General features: G+C 39.8%; 2 protein-coding genes across 4 annotated transcripts in view; one reads left to right on the top strand and one right to left on the bottom strand.

Moving 5' to 3' along the window:
* Positions 1 to 96: 96 nt before the first annotated feature.
* Positions 97 to 3,514, top strand: sytl3 (synaptotagmin-like 3). Its single transcript, XM_079646782.1, has 4 exons — positions 97 to 855; positions 1,460 to 1,556; positions 1,646 to 1,816; positions 3,112 to 3,514. Exons 1-4 carry the CDS (start codon positions 635 to 637, stop codon positions 3,253 to 3,255), a joined length of 633 nt encoding a protein of 210 aa, XP_079502908.1. The 5' UTR covers positions 97 to 634; the 3' UTR covers positions 3,256 to 3,514.
* A 2,340-nt stretch (positions 3,515 to 5,854) lies between these two features.
* Positions 5,855 to 27,256, bottom strand: part of ezrb (ezrin b) — a 37,246-nt gene continuing 15,844 nt past the window's right edge. For 2 of the 3 annotated variants that reach the window (XM_079643502.1, XM_079643501.1), the window contains 11 exons: positions 26,570 to 26,665; positions 24,058 to 24,332; positions 21,899 to 21,982; positions 21,668 to 21,814; positions 17,391 to 17,505; positions 16,749 to 16,912; positions 14,889 to 15,019; positions 13,525 to 13,685; positions 11,801 to 11,893; positions 8,644 to 8,898; positions 5,855 to 7,321 (listed from right to left, as the gene is read on the bottom strand). In XM_079643502.1, coding sequence (XP_079499628.1) covers positions 7,157 to 7,321; positions 8,644 to 8,898; positions 11,801 to 11,893; positions 13,525 to 13,685; positions 14,889 to 15,019; positions 16,749 to 16,912; positions 17,391 to 17,505; positions 21,668 to 21,814; positions 21,899 to 21,982; positions 24,058 to 24,332; positions 26,570 to 26,665 — 1,686 coding nt within the window. In that variant the 3' untranslated portion in view covers positions 5,855 to 7,156. The remainder of the gene's footprint in view (positions 7,322 to 8,643; positions 8,899 to 11,800; positions 11,894 to 13,524; positions 13,686 to 14,888; positions 15,020 to 16,748; positions 16,913 to 17,390; positions 17,506 to 21,667; positions 21,815 to 21,898; positions 21,983 to 24,057; positions 24,333 to 26,569; positions 26,666 to 27,256) is intronic. The other variant, XM_079643503.1, reaches the window with a different exon arrangement.

The following is a 27,256-nucleotide window of genomic DNA, read 5'->3' as shown; positions in this document are numbered from 1 at the left end:
CTCTTATGTCAGCCCTTTAGCTCATATAAAAAATACTCTTATTGGCCTGTTCTCTAGTCTCAGTTAGTACAACTAGACATATCTTATATATTTTGTTGAGTTGGTCATTTACATTGTCCAAAATGTTTCTTTTACTGATTTTAATGATTGAAATCTATAATAATTATTTTCTGTAATCTTCATGCCATGTATTCCCTTTGAGCATGTGTCTGCTTTGTAGTTGTTTGCCAGAAGCAGAATAACGATTACAAAGAAAAAAGTCATTCCCACATATTGATTGCCTTGTTTCATTAAACGGGTTTGCTGTTTCCTGAAGCCAGAAGCTGTCAGAAATTAAATGTTTTAACTGAACAAAGTGGACATTTTATCAGATTAACAAATTGAGCAAACACAAATGCAAAATCCAATCACAGCCCCTCCTGGACGTTCGTTTTCAGTCAAGCTACCAAGCTAAGCAACCAGAACACACAGATTTTTTAACATGAAACTGCTATATTCAGTGTATCATGAAGTCCGGAGACCCTCAGTGGCAGAATACTACATGTTGTGTATTTAAATGTTCTCACTGGCAGAATACTACATGTTGTGTATTTAAATGTTCTCACTGGCAGAATACTACATGTTATGTATTTAAATGTTCTCACTGGCAGAATACTACATGTTATGCTTTGAATGTTCTCAGGGCAGCAGCTGCAGCATCCTCAGCACAGACTGCGGTCTCTTGGAGAGCGTCAGCATGGACGGAGAGCTGGAGCTGGCTCTGTCCTACAGCAGCGACTCGTCCTGTCTGGAGATCACCGTCGGGTGCTGCAGAAATCTCTCCCACGGAGACGCCAAGAAGAAGAAGTGCCACCCGTAAGGATAATAAATATCACTCTCACTACAAAAACTTGAAATCTTGCCATGTATATCTGTCTAATATCTACTCAGAATATGTCTTAACACCTGATATACTGTAAGACACTATAACTTCAGAAATTAACACTGCAGTGAGATATCAGGTCTTGTTTTTAGACAATGCATCATCTTTTTAAGTCAAAAAATCTTATTTTGAGTTGTATCTCAGATGAAACACATTCTGTTTTTACATATTTATTAGAAAATCATCAACTAATATCAGAAAACAGAAAACGTTTGAGCATTTGCGGCTTTTATTTTAATACAACATTTCCTGATTCTGGTCAAATATAGTTCCATTTTTTTCTCCCAGCTAATTATAAGATCTGATTTATCTAAATATCCCTTCTTATTTCAAGAAATCTTACCAAGCAAATGTTCACTTGTTCTATTGGCAGATTTTTGTACTTGTTTCAAGTGAAAACAGCATTTTTTCAATATTGTTTAACTTGTTTTTGGAGCAGCATTTTTTCCAGTAATCTGAATGCTTGTTCATGTTTAGGCCTTATTTCATATCGGGTTATCCATCAAATACTCAGCATCTTGATATTTATTTGTGTAGGTACGTCAAACTCTGCATGCTGCCGGGAAAGAGCAGCAAAATGAAGACGACGGTCAAGAAAAACATGACGAATCCGGTTTATAATGAAGTGTTCAAGGTACAAACATGATTTTACCTCAGTTGTCTGGACAATGATTGTGCCACTTATCTCAAATTAAACAAATGTCTTGGTCTGGTGTTTGACAGTTTCCCATAGAGCGCCACCTGCTGCTTGGAAAGAGACTGCAGGCCTCTGTGTGGCATTCAGGGACCCTGAGAAGGAAAGTGTTTCTCGGCGAGGCCCTCTTCCCGCTGGATGGCTGGAGGTTTGAGGACAAGACTTCCCAGAGCTTCAACTGGTACCCACTTTGTCACAAGGTAAAAATTGAAAGGCACTGTCTTCAATATTAAATGAAGAGTACATCCCCAAATGCTAGTTGTTCACACTTTGTAAGGTTATAATCTTACAAGAGATATTGATCTAACAATATAGCTTTAGATTTGGTTTTGGTAGGTGAATTTTATTACAATTTGGACTGAGACAAGGCAGAAGTTTCCCCCTGTTTCCAATTGTTATGCTAAGCTAAGCTAATTGACTGTTGGCTGTAGCATACAGTAGTTCTGAGGCGCTGTCTACACGGGAACGAAACGGGTTGTATCCGCTACTTTTCTCTTTCGTATAGCCCGTTCGTTCACACGAGGCCGTAACAGAACCGGGGAAACGGACCCCTCAAACGATAACGGGTCCCAAGGTGGATAGATCCGCGGACAGAATGCTCTGGGGGGGCAAACGGCTCCGTGTGTACTTCCTAAACGATAATTTCCTGATAACGATGAAGCCATAGCCCCGCCTCTCCCCACCTCTGCTGCTCACTGCTGTAGCATGGTCATTAGCTACTGTCAGTATTCAGCTACTGTCAGTAGATACTGCTACTGCTACTGACCATTATACAGATGTTAGTGCAAAATCTACAGCTCCTCTACCACAACCATCAGCAACAAGTGGACATGGATAACTACATTAACTACATGTTGCTAAATCCATCGCGGAGAATAAACAGAAGGGCAACCAGGCAACCATGGCAACCATGCTCGGGGGTCTTCTTCGCTGCTTTTGGTGTATTTTGTTGCGGAAGTACAGCGCCACTTACAGGCCCGGCATATGCACTACAGCGTCTCCAGCGGGTCGAGCGGTCTCGTGTGAAGGGACACGTTTATTGAGCCGTATCTGTCTGAACGGAATACTTTTTTGATATCGAATTCGGTTTGTTTGCGTTTGCGTTCCCGTGTAAATGGGGCCTCATACAGACATGATGACAGTAATATCTCATCAAGCTCTCAAAATAATTAACAAAAAAAGCATATTTTCTGAGATGCCTTACTATCCACTTAAGTGAAAACATTTATGACCAATACCGAAAAAAACCTGCTCATCTATGAAAAATATATTAATATTTTATCCTTCCTCTTATCTCAGAATGTATTGCAGGCCGCTTATATTTTATTCTGGTAGTTTGTATAAGAAAAAAGTTATTTATCAAAGATTTGGTTTTCCATTTGAACTCAATAATTTTAAACATTTATGAATAATGCAGTTCTTCATCACATATTCTGGGATTGTTTTTGAGGCTGCATGTGAGTTTATTCCCTCTCCTTCTTGTGTTTCTGTGCAGGCTTCAGAGGGAGGCGCTGTGGAGCAACACGGAGGAGAAGTGCTGCTCAGAGTCAAGTTCTCCTCCTCCGAGCAGAGGGAGGTCATGCAGCTCAGCTCCTTCAAGAGTCTGCAGGAGAAAGACACACGTCGGCAGATAATTTAACATGTGATAGTTTAATAACAAAATATATCCACTTGATTAAAGCCTTTCATCTTGAAAAAGGATGATATTGCAGTTGTCCGTTTTGCACAAAAGTTGTTTAACTTCCTTTTTTGTTAATTTATTAATTAATTTATTGTTCTTTTTTTTATTTTGTCCTTTACTTTCTGAAACCACAGAACGCATTGTACATCTTTTTGTAATGTTTGTGATATTGGGCTTAATAAATTCACTTGATTAAAGCTGACTTGATTTAACACCAGCAACGTCATTTTTTATTTTAATGTCATGAATTATTTTATATTGTGAATTCATATTATATATTAGAATATTAATTATCATACACCTATTTATATAAATAAAGGAATTTTCTGTCATGAATTCTACAGCTAATAATACATATTTACTAATAAATAAAATAAGTAGTTTACTGTAGTTTCTGATATGATTACATTAATTATAACATCCAAAATCATGCAGTAGATTATAATGTGTTTTCTGATGTAGTAGTTATCATGTGATTTCATTTATTAAATTAAACAATTCAATAATCCCACACTTTTTAAAAAGAAAAATACAGAAAACAATTAAGAACACATTTTCAGCATTACTTTACAGTACATTAATGAAGAAGTACTACTTACGTGAAAGTAACAACACTGGCCTGCAAAAACAATAACTCTGTTACAAGTAAAAGTCCTACATTCAAAATGACATGTTAAAAAAGTAAAACAACAAAAGTAAGTAAGTAAGTATTGAAGTAAAAGTAACTTCTGGGTTTGGAGTTATCCTATTAACGGAATATAATGACTGATTACCGTACATTTTGACTACTTCCTAAACTTTGGAATAGTTTATTCTAAATATCCATTGTAGAGTATCAGATTTTATAAAGTGATCAGCTTTCAGATACATGCAGAGAAGACAAAGGTATAACGCAGGATACAAATGTAACACTTGCTCAAGTAAAGTTTATTTGTAGAATGATTTAGTTTAAGGGGAATAAAAGGCCCATGTTCCATCACTAGAGGTCAGAAGAGCGTCTCCTTCAGACTCCATGACTTCCTGCAGACTGAGTTTTAACACATGGCCATGATCTAACTGTCCTTATCAGAGGTGCCTAACACCTTCTCTTTTATGCAAACATAGAGCAGAACACATGCGTCAGAGTGTAAGCACACCTCATTGTGGCCTTGCATGTCTCTTTGTGCGTGTATGTGTCAATGTCCGTGGGCCTTTGAGGTGTGTTGTGTGTGTACTGGTGTGTGTGTTTATGAATGCATCAAAGAGTGCAAGTGTATAATAAGCGTGAGGGTGTGTTTGTATAGATATGTGTGTTTGTGTGTGTGTCTGACGGGTGAGACCAGAAAGGAAAACTATTGTTAAATGCCATTCAGATTCCAAAACACTATGGTGTAATAATCCCTTCTAAAGATTGTTTGTGTTTGTTTATTGTCTGTAAACATGTATTAAAGGAATAATTCAACCTTTTGGGAAATATAAGGATCCAACCCAACAGTGAGCAGTTAGCCGCTAACTGTTAGCGTGATATCCATCTTATTATCTGGTTCTTGTCAAGTGTTCCCCAGAAGATCAAAATGTTCATTTAAATATGATAAAAGGCACAATATTAACAAAAGTGGTGTCAAGTGTGCTAGAAGCTTCTTTGCAGCATTAAAGGCATCGTTCAAATTCAATTACCTCCTGAAAGTGATGTTCAGCTAAACATCCACGCAATGAAATCACTGGAAATGAAACTGATCTGATTTTCCTAAACTAAACTCTCTCTTCACAGGAAGTGGTTTGATTCTCTCCCTCTGGACAATGAAGCCTTTCTTGTCTGGGTCTGTGTGAAAGACATTCTCTGGTTTCATTTGAAGAAGAAGAAGAAGAAGAAGAAGAAGAGCAGCGATGATGTCACCGGCCTGGGATTCTCTGTAAACCCGGTCTGCTCTGGGTCACCATGGCAACAGTTGTTAGGACGCCAAACAGGTTGAGTGACGTCACCGTCCCTGTCACTCGGCAACGTCAGGCAGGCAAACAAGTCATTCAGAAACACACTCGGCACTATAACATCGTCACAGTGCGTTATTACTGTAAGAGTCACCATGGCAACAGTTAACGAGCGCTGTGCCTTCCTTAATTGGCATTTAGCCCTCATAACTTTGAGTTTTTTGTATTGTACCCCAGTTTAGTATTTTAAAGGGCTTAAAATAGCATGCCAATATAAAATGCTATAACAATTGCTTTAAAAAAAAAAAAAAAAGCCGTAGTGAAGTTCTTGTCAAAAAAGGTCATAGTATTGTACATGCTCAAAACAGTAGTTCAAATACAATTTTATTTATGAAAATTCATAATACAGTATGTGATAACATGTGTAAAAAGTTGTATGTAAACAAAAAGTCATAATATAGTTTCTAAAAAAATAAGTCATACTGTAGTATAGTATGTCGAAACATTTGAAAACATTTGACATTATAGTACGTCAGTAAGAAGTCACAGTATAGTATGTTGAAAAAAGTGCTCTTCATAAATTCATGTGTGTGTGCATAAAGACAGGGATGTTTTGGTCAAAAAGTGTACAAACAAAGAAACGCTGATGTGTAATCATAGATTTTTCTTTATTGCCAATATGTTGAACACCTCATTATAAAATCCTGTTCATATACAAAAGGAGTGTTTTCTTACAGTAGAGGCTACTCTGGTCCAGAGAGAGATGTTCACTGTCTGTCCATAGTGACCTGCGAAGTGAAAACTCTTTGTAACGCTCACCTCAACCCTCATTAGGTTTAACACTAAAATAACTAACGTTTGTGTGACTGAGCACCTTGGCTACGAAGTGAGGGCCGACCGTCTGTCACTGACCTTGCAGAGGGACGGCCAGAGAAGGCCACATCGGGAGGGGGAGAGCACAACACATGCTCGTCTCTCACTCAACAGCAACATGACGCAGAACAGAGAAATAAAATATATCAAACCTAAAGTGTCCCAGTCCACGCAGCGCTGCGAGGATAAAGACATTTCTCTGCATGCTGCGAACTGCCCGGCAACAAACAAATCAAAAGTACCTCGATAGATAGCATTGTCCTTTACTGATTTAATGGCATGCAGCTGGATATTTCCTACAGTAAAAAATAATAATAACTTACAGTTAAATCTCTTTAATTTAGTGATCTGAAGGAAAACGTATGGAACATAAGACTATTTTGGTCAATATATAAAACATAAATGTTTTCATTGTCATTAGTAGATAGCAAAAATATACAAACCAAGATGAAATACCCTTTTTAATGTCCCATATACAGTATAAATATCAAGCTAGGGATGATTTTAAACTACTGTATAGCAATGTTAAACATAAATGGAAGTGTTCAAATATAAAGGAAAATAAAAACAAACATTTTCCTGCTTATACTTTCCCCCTTTCTGAGTGGTCGCTTTCAACGACAAGCTGTCCTTTTCTTCCAACACGGCAAACATGAAAAAGAAGCGAGGCTTTGATTAAATATCATATGTGCACATCATGAAACAATAAGACATTTGGCTAGTCCCACTACTTCATCACACCGCTGGATTAAAACAAGAATGATTAGGTCTGAAGTCGAACCAATTACACACAATCAAATACAAGGTCTGAGACACTAAGAGGAGGAAAGGATTTGGCACTAAGTTTGCTTCTGAGGATTTGCAAAGCTCTGCACACTCCCAACAGGAATGTGTCTCTCTGTTTATACTGCTCCAGGTTAGTCAGCGACTGGTGTGTGTGTTATACATGAGCGTGTTTGTTTGTGTGTGTGTGTGTGTGTGTGTGTGTGTGTGTGTGTGTGTGTGTGTGTGTGTGTGTGTGTCCACGTGCCGAGACGTAGGGACCAATCAGAAAGGGCGAAGGGGCCGAGGGATCTTTCTATAAGGCCTCGAACTCGTCGATCCTCTGCTTGGTGTTGCCCGATCGGATCTGTCTCAGCGTCTTGTATTTGTCTCGGCCGGCCCGGACGTTCTCGCTGTGAAGGAGGTCGTTCGTGGTGTTCTTGGACTCGTCACGCGCCTGAGCGAGCTCTGAGGTCAGGGCCTGGGGGGGAGAGAGGGGGGAGGAGGAGGGTGTGAGAAACAAATCCAACAACTTACAATATTCAACCACTGATGTGCAATCTATTACTGTAACAATGATCTGTATCATTTTACTACTCAACCAGTCTTCATTCTATAATGTTGCACTTATTTTATTTATAAATACTGCTGCTACTTACTCGTCTACCTGAATGTGTACTTCTGTCAATTGTAAATATTTTAACTATATCATGTGGATGCCTTTGACTAAGAGGCTTTTATTTATGTAATGTATACTTTGCTGTAACAATGTAATGCCGCCCCCCCCCCTCACCGGGTCGAATAAAGGAATTTTGATTTAGATTATTCTGTAAAGAGGTACATGTACTCATAGTGGCGTACTTAAGAGCAATTTGTAACTACTTATACTTCATTTTTTCCATTTTATGCCACTTTAAACTCCTACATTTTGGAAGCCAATGTTGAACTTCTATCTCCACTAAATGTGTCTTTAGTAACTTTAAAGATTTGGATGATTAGCTACAATTAAATATAAAACAACTAATAAATAAACATCGATATATAATTATGGGTTGAGATATCCAGCAGCAGTATAGAAAGTAATTCAAAGTTGCTCGTCCAAGTACTTTTACTCTTGGAACTTACAATATTTTGATGTCAATACTTTTGTACATTTACTCAACTAAGATTTCTCAATTAAAGGATTTGTAAAAGCTCATTTTGACAATTGAATATCTGTTCTTCTGACTGTTCCTACTTCCTGTATCACTGACACTCAGTACTCTATAGTAAGGAATTACTCCTGGACACTTTTATTGATAATCCTTTTGCGTCATCACGTTGTTATTACAGGAAGCCGTGCTCATGCAAATGCAAACAGCAATTCACAATTCACTGGAAGATACTTTTTTATTTTCAAATCTATAAAAAAGCTGTCGGAAATAGTTCCACTGTGTTCGTTTGTTTTGAATGAGTATTTGTGATTTGTGTTTCTTGTCAGCGATGTGGTTTGTTAATGTGGATTTACTAATAACTCAATGATGTTCTGTGTCTACGGTGTTGTGTGGTTTCACTGACTCACCGATGTTGTTGGGACTTTTTATTTTGTACTATTTATATCAGTCTTTATCTCTTCCTTTCCCTTTATCTCTTATCTAGTCGTTTCATTTGGTTTTATTTATATATTATATTTTCTCTTGTATTTTTTCACTCCCTATGTGCTTGGTTTGTCTACAATTTTCATCTTAATACCAAATTACAAAAACAAAGAAACAGTTGTCGCCATATAACATGAAATAAATACTATTGACAGTGTTTGTTTACCCTCAGCTGTTTCTGCACGCGCTCGTTCTTCTCGGCCTCCGTCAGACGGTCCTCCTCGTAGCGGTGGTCGTTGATGCCGTCGTTCTGCAGGTCGGCGCTGTTCGTGCTGAGGTTCTCCTCGCTGACGTTCTCCTCGCTGTCGCTGTTGTAGTCCATGTTATCGAACATGGGGGGGGGAGGCGGCGGGGGGGGCGCCGTCATCACATTGTGCAGCTCCTCCCGGGTCTTTATCAGGTCGTCCTGCGCCTCCTGGGCCTGAGAGGAGAAGCAATTAAACACAGAGTCAGTTTAAACTCTATGTGGATGGAAAAATCCTTTCTTTTCAAGTTTCAAAGTCAACAAAATGAAAGTCAACAGTCTAATAGAAAGTGCCTCCCTGGCCAAATCACGTTTAAAAAAAAAAAAATGTTTTATATAAGGTAAGGTAAGATGGAGCTTCATTGTTTGTTTGTTTGTTTGTTTGTTCACCATGTAAAGCGGCCTTGGGTCCCTTGAAAGGCGCTATACAAATGTCCTCTATTATTATTATTATTATTGATCCCCGTGTTAGAGCAGCAACAGAATAAGACAGGAACACAGATACTACACATGGGATGATAACATACTTGCCAACCTTTAGACCTCAGAAATCGGGAGCATTTCAAAATGCAAAATTGGGGGGGGGATCGCCGGAGCTGTTAGATTAACATTAACATGCTTATTGTAGTTGTAAGTGCAATGCCTTGCGGCCTGTAGCACCGTCCTTGATGGAGCATACAGTATGTGTGGGCTGGACCTGTATTTTACAGGAAAGGAGTGAGCAGAGAGTAGAGCAGTTGTCGATTCTTGTTCTGTTTTCTGTGAAAATCTGCCTCACCCTCTCAGACTTTGAGTTGCGCGCGCTACTAAAGAGACGTGTTACCATGGAAACCAAACAATGGTGTAGCTGTATTAAAGTCCGAGTGGAAACAGTCGTCTGTAAATCTGATTTTGTCAGAAATCGGGAGAAACGCGGGAGAGGGCAATGAAATCGGGAGTCTCCCGCGAAAATCGTGAGGGTTGACAAGTATGGATGATAAGAATACAAATAAAATGGCACATAATAATAAACATGAAGTAATAGTATGAATAGAATATATTATATTTATAATATCTGATTTGGTTTGGATTTAGGATCACAAGCATTCAGGTTCAGGTTTTTTTATTTGTACCCGTAGGTAGATTTTGTTTGCAGAGAAAAAGACAAGAGATCCATCCTGACACTAAGAACAAACACAAACAACACACATCTCTAATAAAAGGACTAGTAAAAAGTACAAGTATACCCTGCTCAACCTCAAAATATTTCAGAAACATTTTAAGAAGGAAAACACTACTACTACAATTCATAATTAAATAAATAAAAATATGCATCTGTGTGACACTCCTATGATGTGTTCATGTGTGCAATAGCTGCAGGGATAAACCTGTTTTCAGACCGCTTCGTTCTACTCTTTGGGACAACAAACCGGCCCGAAGGAAAAAGCTTGAATTCTGAGTGCAGAGGGTGGGAGTCATGCATTACTCTTTAACAAGTCTATCTAAACTGAAAGTATTACTTAGGAGCCAAATCATTAATGGTTATGAACAGGACCTGTACAAATCCCATTTGTTATTTCTTGTAATTGTAAAAGTAATTTCTTTCTGATTGTTTTGTAATATTTTAAGACAAACATGTCGCTGATGACGATAAACTAATATTTTATTTATAAGAAAAGTGCATGCTAGAGGAGGTAGGACCAGGAAAGTTGTTTTAAGCTTCTTCTTGCCCCTGTTGAACATGAAAGAGACTATTTGAGATTTTTTTTGTATTTTTTTTTGTATTATTTTCTTTTTGTACTTTGTTATAATTATTATTTTGAGCGAGAAAAAAAAAAAAAGAAAAAGAATATATATTATTGTTATTGTTGTATGTTTTGTTTCTGACATGTTCAACAAATTGACTAAAAAAATTAAAATTAAAAATTAATCACAACTGCCTCGTTTCTTAAACAGTTTTGTCTATAGTGTAGAGAATGAGAAAGAGTCTAAACCAGGGCTCAACAACCTTTTTTAGGACGAGAGCTACTTTAAAAAAAATAAAACAAGTCGGGGGCTGCTTTTACTCCTCTTTTTTTTGTTTTTTGCAGTGTATATATTTAGCACATTTTAACATTATTATATGCTTACCTTTAACCTTTGTGTGCCGTTTGGGTCTGTGGGACCCGTTTTCAGTGTTTACTAAAATAACATGTATTCAATTTAATTATTTTAACCTGCTTTATTTTGGGGGGGGGCCTCACATCCTCCAGGGGAATTTTTTTTTAAATGTTGAAGTGAAATGCATCAATCTGGAGCACTTTGAACACAAAATGAATTTATGGACACAGCTCTCAACACTCAGATGAAAGGGAGCTGTATACTTTTCAATAATCCAAACGTCTTTAGGATATGATCACAACCAATAACAAATCATTTCAACTTGTTTATTCTTATCTTATGTTACCTAGTTAGCATTCTATCTTTTCATTTATGCATATTTGACTAATCACTCCCCTTTTAAACTGTTTTTTTTAAAGGAAATTACTCCACGTGTATGTGTGGATCAAGTGCAATAAATATATGCAAGTTGCAACACACACACACAGTACAGCTCTGCCCCTCATGTGTGGTATCGGCTGGCATGATAGGCTGTTCAATGGGGCTGATGTGTAGATTCTGCTAGAAGGAAAATCAGCGGGGAGGTGCTACATTGCTTTTCTTCCCGACTGCAACGCTGGTCCCGCAAATCAAGCAAGAACGTGATTGGTTGATATTCATTGTGGGGGTGGGGGGAGGAGGGGTGTTAGATAGATATAGAGTTGTAGTAAGTAGATAGAGTTCGCTATGATTGAGGTTTCGTTTATGCATAGAGTAGGTTCTTTTAATTACATTTCCTTTTTTGTTTTGTGTATTTTATACTTTTTGGATTTGCTTGGCGAGCTACTTTTAGAACATGCCCGGCGGGCGACTCACGTTGCCCCTGCGGGCGACTAAGTGCCCGCGGGCACCGTGTTGGCTACCCCTGGTCTAAACTAATTGAATTGAATCTAACATACTGTAACTGCCTGCTGTAAAGTGTCTGAATGAGCCTCAGTGTGCTCTCAGGTAAAGCTCTCACCCTGAGCTGCCAGGAGTTAGCCTCCTCCTCTTTGCGCCTCTTGGCGTCCTCCAGCAGGCTGATCTTAGCCGTGTGCTCTGCCAGCTCTGAAGCCTGTGAAGAAAACAACAAGAGAAAGACTTATTAAAGAGTCCAGGTTTAATAAGTGTAGCTGGATCATGGAATAACACCTTTATTTAATCAGGTGGTCCCATCGAGAGAACAGAGTACAGCAGAAAGAATAAACAAAGCTGTACTTGAAGACACAGAAGGACTGACACGCTGAAAGTAGGTCAAGGTTTGAATACTTGAGTTTCTGAACACTAGTTTATTCATGTTATTCAAAAGCATTCAGAGTTTCAGTCCTAACAAAACGAAGCCTGAGCGTCCTGATGAAACGTGACCAGTCTGTGGGACATTCCTCCGGACCCCCGAACAATGTGAGCAGCTCGTCTTTCACCAGCCTCACTAACCGGAGGCTAAGTATTAAACGGGACACCTGCTTCGGTTGTAAAATCACTGAACCGACTCTCCGGCCGTGAAACTGTTGATTTGAAAAAGGTGTTCAGCCCTCAGTGACAACACGGGGAACAAAGTGAACTATTAATGCGTTCTGTGCTTTGATTCAACAGCTCCAGATTGTCTTCTCAGTGGCATTCAGAGCACGGACACTAAATCCTTTGCAGAAGCTTCTTAATAAGGTTTAAGTATAAAGGTCTCGTAGCAGCAGGTGTCTGTGTGGTTGTGGGAAAAGGAACCACAGCTTTACTGTCCGGACTGTTAAAGTGAGAGGGAGCAGCACGGTCCTGTGGGTGGTCTGCAAAGAGGGTGGGGGGGGTGGGGGGGAGAAGTCTGCAGTAATGGGGTGTGGTCCAGCTGGACGCTACAAAGTTGTTTTGTCTGGAGCTACTGTAGCCAGGCACTGCTGAATACTCCACCCTGCTATGTGCCTGGTGGACAAAGTCTCCGCTGAATGTGGAGAGCAAACACTTTGATTTGTCTTATCTCTCAAACATGCAGCCAAACTTTTTTTGATGTTGTCAAAAATGTCAAATGTCAAAAATGTTGTCAGTTTGGCTCAACATTTTTTTTTTATCTTGGTGGTGTTTGCCAATTTACTGACTCAATGACTTGGTTTTGGAGCATGAATGAGGTCGTTTCAAAGCAAACATGCAATAGAGGTGTGATGTGTTATTGTTATTGTTATTGTTATTATTAGTATGCGCCGCTTTCCACTCCAGTAGGACTCAGATGAGGGTGTTGCACTTTTCCTTTTCCTTATACATGTGATGTTTTGGTGTTTTTTGTTTTGTTTCTTTCCGTTAACCCTCAAGTGGGAAATAAGCATTTTTTGTGTTTCTCTTAGTATCCTAAGACACTGTTATGTTTGGCTGTGAAAAAAAAAAAAAAAGTATTATGAAGGGCAGACCATCTATTTCTATTTATTTTGTTTGTTTTTTTAGAAAGGGCCAGCTCATATAAGATTTGTTTCTTCTCCCTGCTCCTTTTCGCTCAATGGTGTGTTGTAGAGACATGCTTTGTTGGCAATTATTGCACATTGATTTTTGCGTTCCATGAGCGGGACAAATACAAATGAATTGAAATGTCAGATGAAACAGATGCTAGTTAACCGGAGTGTCTCTTTTGTATATCCGTTGTTCTACAAACTATACAGATAACCGTAGAGGATTGGAAACGTGGTTGAAGGTTAATAAAGAGTTGCTGGGTGTGAGTGCAGCACTGACCAGCTGCTCCTGGCTCTTCAGCTGGTCCTCAGCTTGGCGGGCCAGCTCCTCTTTGGCCAGCAGGGCGGCCTGGCGCTCGGCCTCCAGGCGGGCCGCATCCTCCTCGGCTCTCCTCCGCTCCTGCTCCAGGATCATGGCTCTCTGCATCTGTTCCTGCATGTCTACGATGCAGAAAGGTAAGCAGCATTAATAAAAAGGAGCCCATAAAAAGAAAGATTGCTGACGAAGAAGTTAAATCAGAACCCGTTTGACCTTTTGAAGGACAAAGCTGGCATTTTTCAATATCTTTCTTGTTCATGCTTTTCAATATGAATTTGCTCATGGCCTTCTACTTCAAAAAGAGGCTAAGTGATTTCCTATACAGGGTATATGCAGGAATCCTGAAGTCAAATTGAATACCTTTTAAGACCTTTCTTAAGACCCTTTCCATACATTTTAAGACCTCAACTCCATTTTGTAGATTATTTACGACTTTTGAATCCACATAAACACATCGGCAAAATCCGGCTTACTTTGAGCATGTGTTTCAAACAGTTTAATCCCTTTGTGAATTGTTTCCACTTGCGCCGTCCTTTCATTTCTTCATACAGCGGGCATCCAAATGAATGAATCCTGAGTCCAATAATAATCAAAGTCACTCCAATAGTGCTCCTTAGTTATGCTTTCATCCTCCTTTCACAAAATACTTCACATTCATCCAGTTTGTGACGTTTGGATACAGTGGTTGAAACATTTTTTAGACTTTGGGGGGGGGGGGGGGGGGGGGGGGGGGGGGGGGCGGCGCAACTTCCAATAGGAGTCATTTGGGGGGGGGCTCTTGGGGAAAAAAGGTTGGGAACCACTGGCATAGAGGATAGACACACAGTTATCACAAAAGCACTGGGCACCCAGACTCTTTCCCATGACTGTGTCAACTTGTGTTTTTCCAGCTGTGAAAACACAGTCAGCTGGAATTTGAAGTATTTAAAAACAAACACTTCAAATAATCTGGAACTAATTTATGAGCTGTTAAAGTGTTAATCATTACTAATGAGGAAACCCCCGGAGTCACTTTAGAGACTGTCACAAAAACAAACAGGTTTCTGGTTTGGACACTAAACAAAGTAAAAATCAAAACACACAAAGAAAACAACCAACCAGAATGCGTCATACTGTAAACACAGATCACATCAGTGCTTGAGTCAATAACAGATGCTTCACTGTTTCTGCTTACACTCGTCACAAACGCTGTTGATAAAACAAATAACCTGCTTACATAACCTCACGTTCCCCTCCCCCCGCCTCACACACATGCTAACTATGCACACACACACACTCAATGCCTCACAAAGGGTTAAGTGATATATAAGCCCCCCCCGCCTCACCTTTCTCTGCCTTCTTGGTCTTCTCCTCAAACTGGTACAGCCTCACCATCATTTCCTGCTTCTCTCGCTCCATCTGATCCTTCTCCTTCTCGATGGCCTCCCTCTTCTTCTTCTCGTTATCCAGCTGGGCCCTGCAGATAACACACAGCCGCCGTGAGCTGACATGCTGGACGCATAGTAACGGCTGACAAACGACAGGGTCTGGCCCCCCCCCCCCCCACACACACACACACACATAAGCCCCAGATTCACAGCGTGATTGCACAAGCTGCTCCATCACTGCTGTTGCTGCTACATCAGGCATGGTCACATACAGTAGATGCAACGTGTAAATAGTATTCTCTCTCAGTTTGACCATTTGGGGCCATTTAACTGCTTCAATGCGATTCTGTATTGAAAACAGCTGCTAGAGAGCTGAAGGATGTCAGTGTAGTGATCAGTAACAGGAATTATGTAATGGTTTTACATTAGGGCTGCGACTAACAATTCTTATAACAAAAAGATTATTTCACTCATTGTTTAGTAGTCCATCAAATGTCTGAAAATAGAGAGAAATACCTGCCAAAATCCCCTTAGGCCCAATTTAAAATCTCAAACAGATTGATTAAAAAACTAACAAAACCAAAACCAGGAAGTAATCCCATTTGAGAAAAAACTTTCAAGGAATATTTGGCATTTTTGCTTAAATGATTACTAATACTTACTATCATAATGGTAACAGCATGTTTTCAGCTGAGGAGAAAAGCTGCATATTCCTTCATTTGAAAATGTTAACTAAGATAATTAAGAGCGTTTTTTGGCCAATAAACGACTTCGATGACAAGTGGATTATCAAACTTTTTTCATTTAAGCATCAAAGCCTATTCAGAAGTCAAAGTAGAGCTGCAGCAGGTTACTGATTTCACTCTTCAATTAGCATCGTATTTACATTGATATCTTACAGTGGATTTAAAAATGTAAAGGTTTGAAGAAAAAAACTTCAACGGGTTAATAATTTTTATAGGAGAGCTAGATTGTCCTTTTAGTACTTTTTGTTCTTCAGCCTTGTTGTTAATTATGGCATAACTTTTGCTGCAGCAACAACCTGAGATCTCCCTCAGGGCTCAATTATGATTACATTGGACACCTTAAGGGACTTGTACCAAACCATCTAGAAACTGTTTTAGGACACCAGCCCAGAGTGAGTGTGAGTGTGAGTGTGAGTGTGAGTGTGAGTGTGAGTGTGAGTGTGAGTGTGAGTGTGTGTGTGTGTGTGTGTGTGTGTGTGTGTGTGTGTGTGTGTGGATCCTAACTGTCTGCTGGTATTTACTGTGTTGTCTGCTCCGTGTTACATCACTGTGTTTGAACAGCTGTACGAGGCAGACAGTGAGCAGCAGAGACTGCATTCACTTTCACTTCAGCCAATTCAAGCTGATTTCCCATACTTGAGAAGGAATGCTGCTTTATTGCCAAGTGAACGGACGTCTCAATGTACAGAAGGGCATGGATTGAAAGTGTCTGGGAGAATGACATCTGCAAGAGGTGGGATCATCTCATGGTTTTGCAACTCACGGGTATGTTTCAAATGTTTTGCACTCAAATCCTCAACAAGTCATACTGCCCTCTTATGTAATGAGTAATATATCATATGAATAAAGTGTCCTTTTTGACCCTCGGGTTTTGCATATGGCAACATGTCAGTTTGTTTTGTATTGACTAAGTAAGAGTCCACACTTTTCAAACTACCTGACACTCGTAAAGCTGGTTCAGAAATAGGTTAAACTACCACTTTCAAGTCATTTGTTACGCAAAAGATGGCAAACATTTGCAAGTCCCAGCTTCTCAAATGTTCTCTCTACACGTTTCAGGGCGTTTGCGTACTTCTCCATCTGTTTGTGCTGCTTCTCCTCTCGGGCCTGGGCCTTCATCTGCTGCACCTCGATGGTGTCGGGCTTGCGGCGGCGCATGTACAGCTCGTGGTTCCCCATGCACAGCTGCAGGATGCGCTTGTTGATGCGCAGCCTCGGTGCGTAGAACACAAAGTCCTGACATTTAGAGAAGAAGAAGCAGAGGGGAGGAGGGAGAGGGAGATCAGAAGTTAAACAGCTGCCTGATGAAAGACTGAAGTAGAAACTCTGAGAGGTTTAGGGAAACGTTAAAATGGATTCCTGCTACTAACGGTAAAGACTGCTTCACTTGTTAAGGGAGTGAGCTACACAGATAAGGTATAGACTTTAGTGTGTTGGGGTCCATCACTAATAGCATTGCCTGTAAGTAGCAGTGGAGATACGTCTAATGGTGGACTCGTCGTTACAGAGACACACGATGCTTCAGGTAAAACAAGCTTAAGTAGAAGCATATACTGCAACGTAATAGGCTCTAAAAGTTGGTTATATCTAAAGAGAAACAAGAACTTTAAACTTGGAGAAGGTGGTAAAGGAGAAGAGAGATTTTAAAAGAAGGATTTGGGGATTAGAAATGTCAGCATGCTTGAGATCTTAGGTCGGCTGATACTGTACTCACTGGAGATTTTTTACTCACTGGAGATTTTTTATCAATGGGTTTGATGATGAACTTCTTATCGTTGAAGGAAATGTTCCTGATCTCACTCCAGGGGAAGCCAATCTTTGGGGTCAATCTGAGGAAGAGAGCACATGAACACAAACGTTAAACTCTCATGCTATACTAAGGGCTAACAGAGGGTTTATTTATTGATTGTGATTCTAAAAAGAGACAAAATATACATACATTTATTTTTAAAAAGGCAAAAAGCTTTGGTATCTTTACAGACTAATGTTAGACCAAATTAAAAACATTCTGATCCAGAGCCATGTATTTATGCTTTTGCTTTTTATCTCTGGACTTTTAATCTTCAATAAAAATACAAAAAAAGTCAAATATTCTCTGGTTTTCGCTTCCCGAATGAGAGGATTTTGTCTTCTCTGTCCTATATGTCAGCTAATTTAATATCTTTTGGTTTTGCACAATCAAAACAATGCCCAGATTAATTAATAATGATATTTATTACAGTAACACGGATAGTTCAAGTGTAATGTAGGCATAACCAGACACAAAGTAAATCCTTTATTTTGATCAATGCTGCATGGCGTCATTTTTAAATAAATCTCTCGCTTGATTTCTGAATCCACAGTTTGAGTACGAGCGATGAACCGGGGGCGTGGCTCTCTCTCTATGGTGCCAGACAAAGTGAACAGATGCCAATCTCGCACTGTAAATCCAGAAATGTGTTGTAATCCAGAAAGGATCGCAGCGAAACTCAGCTGTGAAACCGCACAGCCTGAACAGGAATTCCTCTCAATTACTAACCTGACACAAACAATGAGGAAGTTATCTCAGAGAGTGAATATTTCTAGAAGAATTTGGTGTTTATTGAAGCTCTGCTGGTTTCATCAATGGATTCATGTTAGTAGAACATATTTTTGTATCGGTGCGGGTTGTAAAATCTAAGACACTGTGATTGGTGAACATGTCGCTCATTAGAAAGTCTTATAATGATAATGATAATGATATATATATATATAAAATTGTAATATGTATACAAAAATATACCAATAAATTACCACCAACTATTTTCAAGTGATTTATAGTTTGAAATTTGGCAGAAAATTATTTTGATATCATAAAAGTGGATATCTTTTGGCTGTTGATTTACAAAACAAGACGTTTGAGCACATAAACTTGGATTTTGATGGAACATTTTTACTATTTTCTGACTTTTTGTAGACCAAACAAGACAAACGGAGATTTATCAATAATTGAGTTGTTTTCTTGATGAATCTATCGGTCGGTTGGTCTATATATTTTCCTAAATAGTGGGAAACGTCTCTAATAATGTAAAAAAAATCCAAATATATTAAGTTAATTATAAAAAACAAAAAACAGGCAATCCTAACATTTGAAAATCTGAAACCTACTGTATGAGTGTTTGCCTTTTTTAAATTGTCAAAAATGGTATATCTGGCACGTTTTGGGAGCTAGATACCAAAGTTACTTTAAAGTAAAAAAATATTGTTTCTATTATTTCCATTTCAGATTCAAACAAAACAGTTTTTTAAATGCAAATCCAGAATCAGAACAAGCGACTCTTCCCCCTAGGCCACAATCAACCATTGACACTTTTTTCTTTCAACTATTTTATGTCTTTTACTTTATGTTAAGTAAGTTGAATGTTGGAGGATCTTGAGACTCAAGATTTCCATTGTAAAAACCTATGCTGTAGCAATTGTGCATTTAACAAATAAAGTGTTTAAATCCTTTAAAAAGCAGATCAATAAAAGAAAGAATAAGTGATTCTGATGTCTGGCATTGACAATGAATTCAATTGAGAAGAAAGTATGTCCTCTGAAGTGAGCAGCGCTGTGTGTAGCAGAGCAGGAGCGCCTAAGGAGTTAAACCGGCAGCAGACTGTGAGCCTCGGCCGCTCTCCGTTGTAGGTTAGCCTCACATTCTTAAGTGCAGCACAGCTTGAAAAACCAGTCGGCGTAGCCATGGTTACGGCAGAGGGCACCGTGGAGGAGAGGCCTTTCTTTGCTGATCCCAAGGAGCACATAAAGAGACAGACTCACACAGATCGCTTTGTTTAAAAGGGTTTCTAGCTCTTAAAACCACAGCGAAGATATAATAAGGCTAAATGAGAGACTGGATGAACTTTAAGACAATAGCAATTACAGTTATTAAATCATTCAGACTTCTGAAGCTCATACACGGAAAGAATAAAAGGTTCAAATAAAGGTTAAGCAACTTCCTCTTTCATTTCTCCCACTAACAAAGCTCCCACACCGCTTTCAATAGACACAGGGTGTTTCTCTATGTCGAGGAAGGATGCTCCAGAGCCACTATTTCAAGGATACTACGTCATCAAGTGCCGCCGAAGGACTGTTCCAATGTCCAGGATCCTTGGAATTCTACCGAGGCCGGCGTACTTCGTTGCGGGACATTTTGAGACGGCACACGTTGTAGACTCTGCGGTCTTAAAATCCCCACAATGCTTTGCGCACGGACCAATTTCCAAATTTCTTTGCGGAAATCCTGCTCCATTTAAGGCGGGGCCTCGCATATGACGCACACCTGGTAGCCTGTTAGCCTGTTAGCCTGTTAGCCTGTTAGCCTGTTAGCCTGTTAGCCTGTTAGCCTGTTAGCCTGTTAGCCTGTTAGCCTGTTAGCCTGGTCTACCATTCTTCCTTTCCCGAGTCAATGGGTGCGCCTCACTTCTCTTATTTTTCATATCCTCGCTCCTCGGGCTCGGTATCACCGGAAGTTGATTTGTCTGCGCCATCTTGAGTAGCGTCCCAGTGGCCTTATTTGTGCCGGAGGACAGAGGAGCGAGGATCGAGGAGCGATAATCGAGGAACCACCAGACCATCCTCCGGTGAAATCCTCAGACACTCGCCCCGCCCCCTTACTGTGTATCGCTCACTGATTGGACGATGCAGCGCATGCACTGATCTGGCTGCTGTCAGACGATCAGCTGTGCGGCGTCATCACAAACGGACGTCGCTTCAAGTGACGCTCCGGAGGAAACGACGTCCCATTGCTCTTAAAACTAATTTCCCTGCTTCTCGTGGTTTCCTTCCTCTCCATGCTTCCCTGGTGGGAGGGAATAGTCGCAGGGAAACGACGCAAGTGAGGGACGCAAGGAATCCATTTAACCGAAGTGAGATGCAGCTTAGGAAGGATTCTTGCCTCGCTTCTGAAGCATCTGACTCAGAGGTACATGTGCTGGAAGTGGATGGAAGTGCTCCTTTAACACACTTCACTGCAGTGACCCTCCTCAGATAAGGCCAGGACCCGGGAGACTCACTTCACCACAAAGACGGTGATTACCTTCCAAACGGTCTTGCCCTACATACAAAGTGGCAATCGTCGCAACCAAGCACAGGCTGGATGGCACATGTCACAAGAAATGGGTTTCCAATCATGAAAACTAACAAAGAGAAATGTTTTTTCTTTCATACGGCCAGGAGAAGAACACTTTAGTACAGACACTTTAGTACAGACATGGACAAGTCTGAGGTTAAAGCCACCATTTACTCAGGGGGAAATAAAACAGCACACCAAAGACAAAATAGGAAAAATAAGGTCAGCAAGTGTACAGCGGGGATTTTATGTAAATAATCTTTAGTATAAATGGCACACAAACGTATACTCTGTGCTTCAGGGGTATGTAGAGGAATACATGTTCCTTTATAAGTAGAGAAGTGTGAACAAAAGACCTATTTATACGATGTAATTACATGAAACGGTGACACATGCACGATTATGTGCAGCAACGGCAAAAATTGGATATCCCATGTTATGAATACGTAACTGGAAAAACTGCTCATAGGTGGAATCAGCTTCAAAAAGGCCTTTAGTGATACATTTCTAAAACAGTTTAAGCTTCTATTAAACAATGTTTTTCATATAAATGCTTCTGTTTTCGGTTGTGTTTCTGCTTTAACCCTTTGAATTAAATCACTGCTTATTAGGGAAGCTTTTTGCTCGGAATGGATTTCCCCTTATTAAATAAAGGTTATCTATATCTCTACTTCACAACTTTAAGATAAAAAGAGCTCATCTCAGACAACGAAGAGACACAAAGGCAACTGCTGAGTTATTTGTCCGTGTCTTTGGAGATACTCCTCCCTTGGACTGTATTCATTTGGCCCTCATTGCTATTCATGTCATTCTGTCTGCAGAGGAACAGGAATAGTGATTAAGCTCAGGCAGTTTAGCTCTGTGTCACAGTGGCTGCAGGAGGAACAGACACCCAACAGCAGAGTTTCAAACAAGGCGCTTACTTGTCGTCCTTCTCGTAAATGTTGAGTCCCAGAGCGTCCACTCCCAGCCACAGCTCGGTTCCCTTCTTGTTCTTGATGTCAAAGTAGTTGACTCCATACATCTCCAGGTCCTGGGCGATCTTCAGGTACTCCATTATAGCGTCCTCCCTGCAAGGATACACAGCATTCAGTTATCATCATGTAAATCCATACTTATTGACTCAGTGAGATTACATAAAAACACACACTCACTTCAGCATGCCGTGGTGCTCCTCGTGCCACACCTGAATCCTCTCCTCCCATTGTTCTCTGGAGAGTTTGTGCTGCTCCTGGACTCTGAAGGAAGACAGAAGAATACAGCAAAGGTCAGCTACATCAATAAACAGAGATCTACTACCTCTGGCTTTTGTTTAAAGAGGCCCTATTGATCTTTTGTGGATGTTTTCTTTCCTGTAGTTTATCATAAAATCGTTTGTACCTGTAAATGCTTTGTAAAGGCTAAAATCCCAAATCCTGCCTGAAACGCCTCCATTGGACTCCTTTGTTTACCTCCATAACATAGTGACATCACTATGTTACACTCTTGCTTCTATTGGCTAGTGCTTCAACACATTGTACGGCATAATAGAGTGGCGAAATCTCTCCCCTTCCGGTGGACCTCCATGGGACCTTATATCGGAAAAATAATGTATTGAAGTCAATGGGGAGAGAAAGATTATCTTTTGATCCCGTTTGAATTGTGCCACGAATTACACATATGGTGTTTTGTCAATTTAAAAGATAATTTGCAATTCAAACATTTTTAAATGTGTCGTAAAACTGTGAAGTTACACATTTATTTGTGTGAAGCGCTCAATAAACTACAACTCTGGTCTTGCACATGTCACCAACACCAAGATGGCCGTCACGTTGGTACATTTCACCTCTTTCTTTCAGAATTAGGCGAAAAGTATTAAAAGAGGTGAACATCACTACAAGTCTGTGCATGTTGAGAGCTGTACATACGAAAAAGGGGAGTTAGTCGGTTCCGTAAGAGCCAGCATGCGGGACCGGCTTTACAAGGTTTCGGTGAGTAACACGAGTGTAATGTGTAACGTTAATGTCAGCTAGCTAACATTAGCTAACAAGGTACACTCGTGTTTTGTTTTAGTTGCTCTTTGAGAATGAGCAAGAGGTACTATTACTGGTATGACAACATGGTACAAAGCACACAGGCATCTTGTTAAAGTAAGTAAGTACAGTAAGTAAATGTATTTTTAGCTATCTGGAGGGAATACATCAGTTATGACAGCACTTACACTCTGGGATTTGTAGTCTTTCTAGTTGCGTATTTTTCATAGTCTTATATTTCAACAGTTTTAAGACAAACTTTAAACATTTTGACATGGAAATTATTTTTTAAGATTGACAAACAACATATGTGTAATTCGTGGCACAATTCAAACAGGATCAAAAGATAAGTTTTCTCTCTCCATTGACTTCAATGTATCATTTTTTCGGAATAAGGTCCCATGACGCGGAAATAAGTGGGCGTGACTTCGCCACTCTATAGGCTAAGAAGGGGCGGGACATCTCTAAGCGGTTAACCAATCACAACAGAGCCGGCAAGCTCACCAATCAGAGCAGACTAGGCTCTGGTTTCAAACAGGTTGTGAAAAGAGGTGCAGCAGCACAGGCAGTATGAGAAAGAGCTTTTTGAAAAACAAATACTAACCTGTGAAATAGCATAATAGGGCCCCTTTAATAAGTAACATAATGCTCTATTGTCATGCAAGAATCGCATCGAGTAAATTCCGGGTTGAGAGAAGGTGCAAAAGGGTGTGTGCTGCTGGCATTCCAGCCGCTTGAAGTAAAGACTGACACCTACATAATCCAATTTATTCATGTTAACTTTCTTCGTTATACGTTCTTAAATTAGCATTTTTTTTACTTTGATGATGGAAGTAATCTTAGCAATGCAGACTTAATGTTAATATCTGATTAAAAAAAAGCATTTTGTAACCTGGAGGCGTTGGAAAAGTCTACAGCAACCTGTGTTTCCTACAGTTTTCTTTTTTTTGCAGCAACAATGCAGGAGATTGCGACAACCTCAGGACCGTCACACAACACACAGTGGATAACAGAAATACCTCTAGAAACTCAACGTGTCAAGATACAGGAGATAAAAACAAACATCATGTACTTGACAGCATATTTGAGCTGCGGTTTGTTTGTTTTCGCTTCCAGTTCCACTGTTGAAGTATTTAGTCCCTTCCCGTAAAATGTTTGATTCAATAATGACATGATGCAACAACCGTTATTCCTTCCAGTGCCAAAGCTAATAACATCAGTATAATGCACCAAATGTTTCATTTCATTAAATCTTCCCTTGTGATGTGGGTGTTAACACAGCAGCAGAGCTTCTCTCTCACCTGTGTGGCAGCAGGCGCTCGGACAGCAGGTATCCGGGCTGGTGCACTTCTTTGTTGTAGTCTCCAAACTTGGCCTGAACGGAGTAGGAGGCGAGCAGCACGGCCGTCTCCGGGGGACAGTACACCTCGTCGCTCAGGATGCCCTCCTTCACCTGCAGGAAGAACAGCTTCTGCGTGATGTCCTGGATCAGCTCCTCGGAAACGTCCTCCGGGAAGAATTTGGCCCGAAACTTAAACTGCAGCGGGTTCTCCTTCTTCACGTCCTGGGACGACACCTGGGGAGGAATAACAACATATTTTAGGAACATTCAGTAACAAAACAATACAAAAACACAGGAAATAAAACAATTAATTCCCCATGTTACAGGCTGTTTTTGCCAGGGTATTTATTGGCTGGAAGTTCGGACAGCAAAAATAGAATTGTATTACAGATAGCGTTATAAAAGCCTCACACGACGTTGATTGTGGTGGTTTTCCATACGCAGGTTCACGTGAATATACGCACAGGAGACTCTTAAGTTTGCTAACATGGTAAAGAAGTATATTAACAATCATTTAGGATTTATTCATCCAGAAATAATTACGTGGCCTTTTGGTGAATATTTAATTTAAAGTGATTTTGATACATTTAAAAAATGGATTTTACATTATTTTTTAGTGCTATGTTAAGAGTTGTATGCATATGATCATCTGAACAATACTGTAAACTGTGATTATGTTTGCCAAGATAATCCTGTCATGAAATGTCCATGCCGAGCTGAGAGATGTCACTTTCATAGGCCATTGGTTGCTTTGCAGCTGGTTCTGTTGGACAAACTTTAATAGTATAAATGTCTTTGCATACATGTGACTTTTGAACCCGTTTTTGCTACAAAATAATAAAAACCAAGGACACAATTAAGTAATTGGTTGTCTCACTGTTAATAAATATGGAAACAGCTTCCAGTTCTGCAGTTGAATGGCTGCTCTGCACTAACTGAAAGGGGATCTACCACAATCGGTTAGTGGAAATACACTTGAATTACTCTGGGCTACAGTAAGTGCCTCTTCCTCTTATGTAAAAACAGGAACCGAGCGGTCTTGATGGAGAGAATGGGGCGTTGGAATATTCCAGTTTGAGAGGCATTGTGCAGCCGCGCAGCGTCAGCACTCAGTGAACAGTTCACTGCAGCTGACTGAGGCTTCACCCTCTCTCAATTACCCTGCTTTATGGTTATAAAGTGGAAATAGACGACTTTTGAAGTGTCTTCTCATGTGTGTTTTCCAACATTTGTTTAATTTAGGAAATCACTATTAGATTAGAAACAGCCTTTATCTTATCCCTGTATGTGTAATAGTCTGTGGTCAATGCTGCACTATGAAGCATCTGAGCCAGTAGAGTCTGGTTTGTATTTGCAGGACTCCACGTGGTTTGTTTTTATGTTGAGCTTACATTTCTGCCTCAGGTGGTTAGTCATGTTTCTGTGGTCGTCATTTTTACTTTTGTTCTTACGAGTGAAGCACTTTGTGAATTCTATTACTGTGAAAGGGGCTATAATAAATAAACTTATTATTATTATTATTTTGTACTCCAACAATTAAGAATCTCACTCTTATAACATTGTCGAACACACAATGCAAAATTAAATCCGTAGCTTTCATAACTTCTGACCCTAAATCTAAATTGATGCATCAGAACCAACTCATGTTGACTCAGGTGACATCACTCGAGGTAGTTTATCAGTTCCCACAACTCCCTCTGAAGCCAAAACTTGTATTTGTTTTTATTCGACCATAAAGTATGAAGTACGACTCTTTAAGATCTGAAAACATTCCAGAAAACTCAAAATGCAGAACCAAAAGGTCTAAAATGCTGAAAGGGTTTAGACATCTTTTAGAAACTGTGATACAAAAATGGCAATTCTGCTCGTTTGCAGTCCTAACATCATTGCTCTGGCTGATTTCCTTTTTGCATGACGTATTAAAAACACGTCTGAGATCAGCTTCATGACCAACAGCCAGTGAAGGTACTGTAACCTCTGTTTACTCAAGAGACACCAGAGAGGAGCCTGGTTCACAAAGAGTTTGCTCTCTTGTCAAATAATAAATAAACCCTCTGGCTCATGAATCTTGTGGACAAAGAAAACCAACGAAAGCAGCCGTATGTTGAAGTTGGACAAATATAAACATATTATAATAATGTGGCTAATGATTGACTGAAAAACAAACAGAAGAGCTCATCGCTTTGTTATTTAACCAGGGAGCATAACCATAACCCAGATGGTATCGCCATAGGTAACAAATTATTCAACCTATATTGTTTAATAAATGGCGTGAGAGCATGGATAACATTGTGTGGTCAAATTCTTCCCAGTATTTACAATTATAATGATTAATGACTAAATGATGAAGTATTATATCACGCTGGACTTCCTCCTGCCCTAATGACCTGGTAACACTAATATAATAACTTGAGGGATTATTATGACACACAATTAAAACAAAAAAAGCTATTTTTAGAGATAGATCTTACCTTTTTGTCCAGTTTTAGCCAAGTGTAGTAACCTTTGCTATCCATATACTGAAGTCCGAAGTACCAGACCTCACGCAGGCCGATGGTTTTCACCACCTGAACAGAGAAAAGATTGAAGATTATTTTTATGTATAGTAGTGGTTTGGAAAACAACCAAAACTCCCACCAACAATCACAACTTCTCAGATCCCAAGTTGACAGTTTATTTAGACAAAAGAACATGTAATATATAAACCCCTTTTGAAACATATTTGCTCGTTTCTGCTCTAAAACAGACACTGTGAAAACCTTAATGTCAGTTTTCCACATCACCTGGATACAAATGTTAGTTGCAAAAGTCAATCAACATACTCAAGAAATTATTCGCCATGATCTTAAATATACAAAAGGACTTTTTCTTCTCAGAATCAACCAAGCATTATCTGCTCTTCTAGGAAAAGGGACTTCGAGATAACGATGTACAGTACTAGTCAACACTTCGAAATCACACCTCAAAAATCAATGAGGTGACATACTCCGGTACCTAACCTGCTCTCTTCCCTCATAGTGTTACACGTTCACAGACCTGAGGATGGACGTGGCTACGGTAATGATTTCAACGGTAAACTACTGCCAAAACAAATAAAAATGACACCCCACACGATTGTTCTCCTCAGCACTTTGGCAAATATTTTTCCAGACAGCCGG

Source organism: Notothenia rossii (assembly GCF_949606895.1).
Source record: "Notothenia rossii genome assembly, chromosome: 8".
In the NCBI taxonomy this organism is placed as follows: domain Eukaryota; kingdom Metazoa; phylum Chordata; class Actinopteri; order Perciformes; family Nototheniidae; genus Notothenia; species Notothenia rossii.
This window is presented reverse-complemented; position numbering and strand designations above follow the sequence as displayed.

Excerpts from the sequence above, each read along its gene's own strand:
- sytl3 (XM_079646782.1), top strand. The coding sequence starts at position 635 with ATGTTCTCACTGGCAGAATACTACATGTTATGCTTTGAATGTTCTCAG. Across the intron at positions 1,557-1,645 it reads TTTATAATGAAGTGTTCAAG|TTTCCCATAGAGCGCCACCT; the intron begins GTACAAACATGA and ends GGTGTTTGACAG. Across the intron at positions 1,817-3,111 it reads GGTACCCACTTTGTCACAAG|GCTTCAGAGGGAGGCGCTGT; the intron begins GTAAAAATTGAA and ends GTTTCTGTGCAG.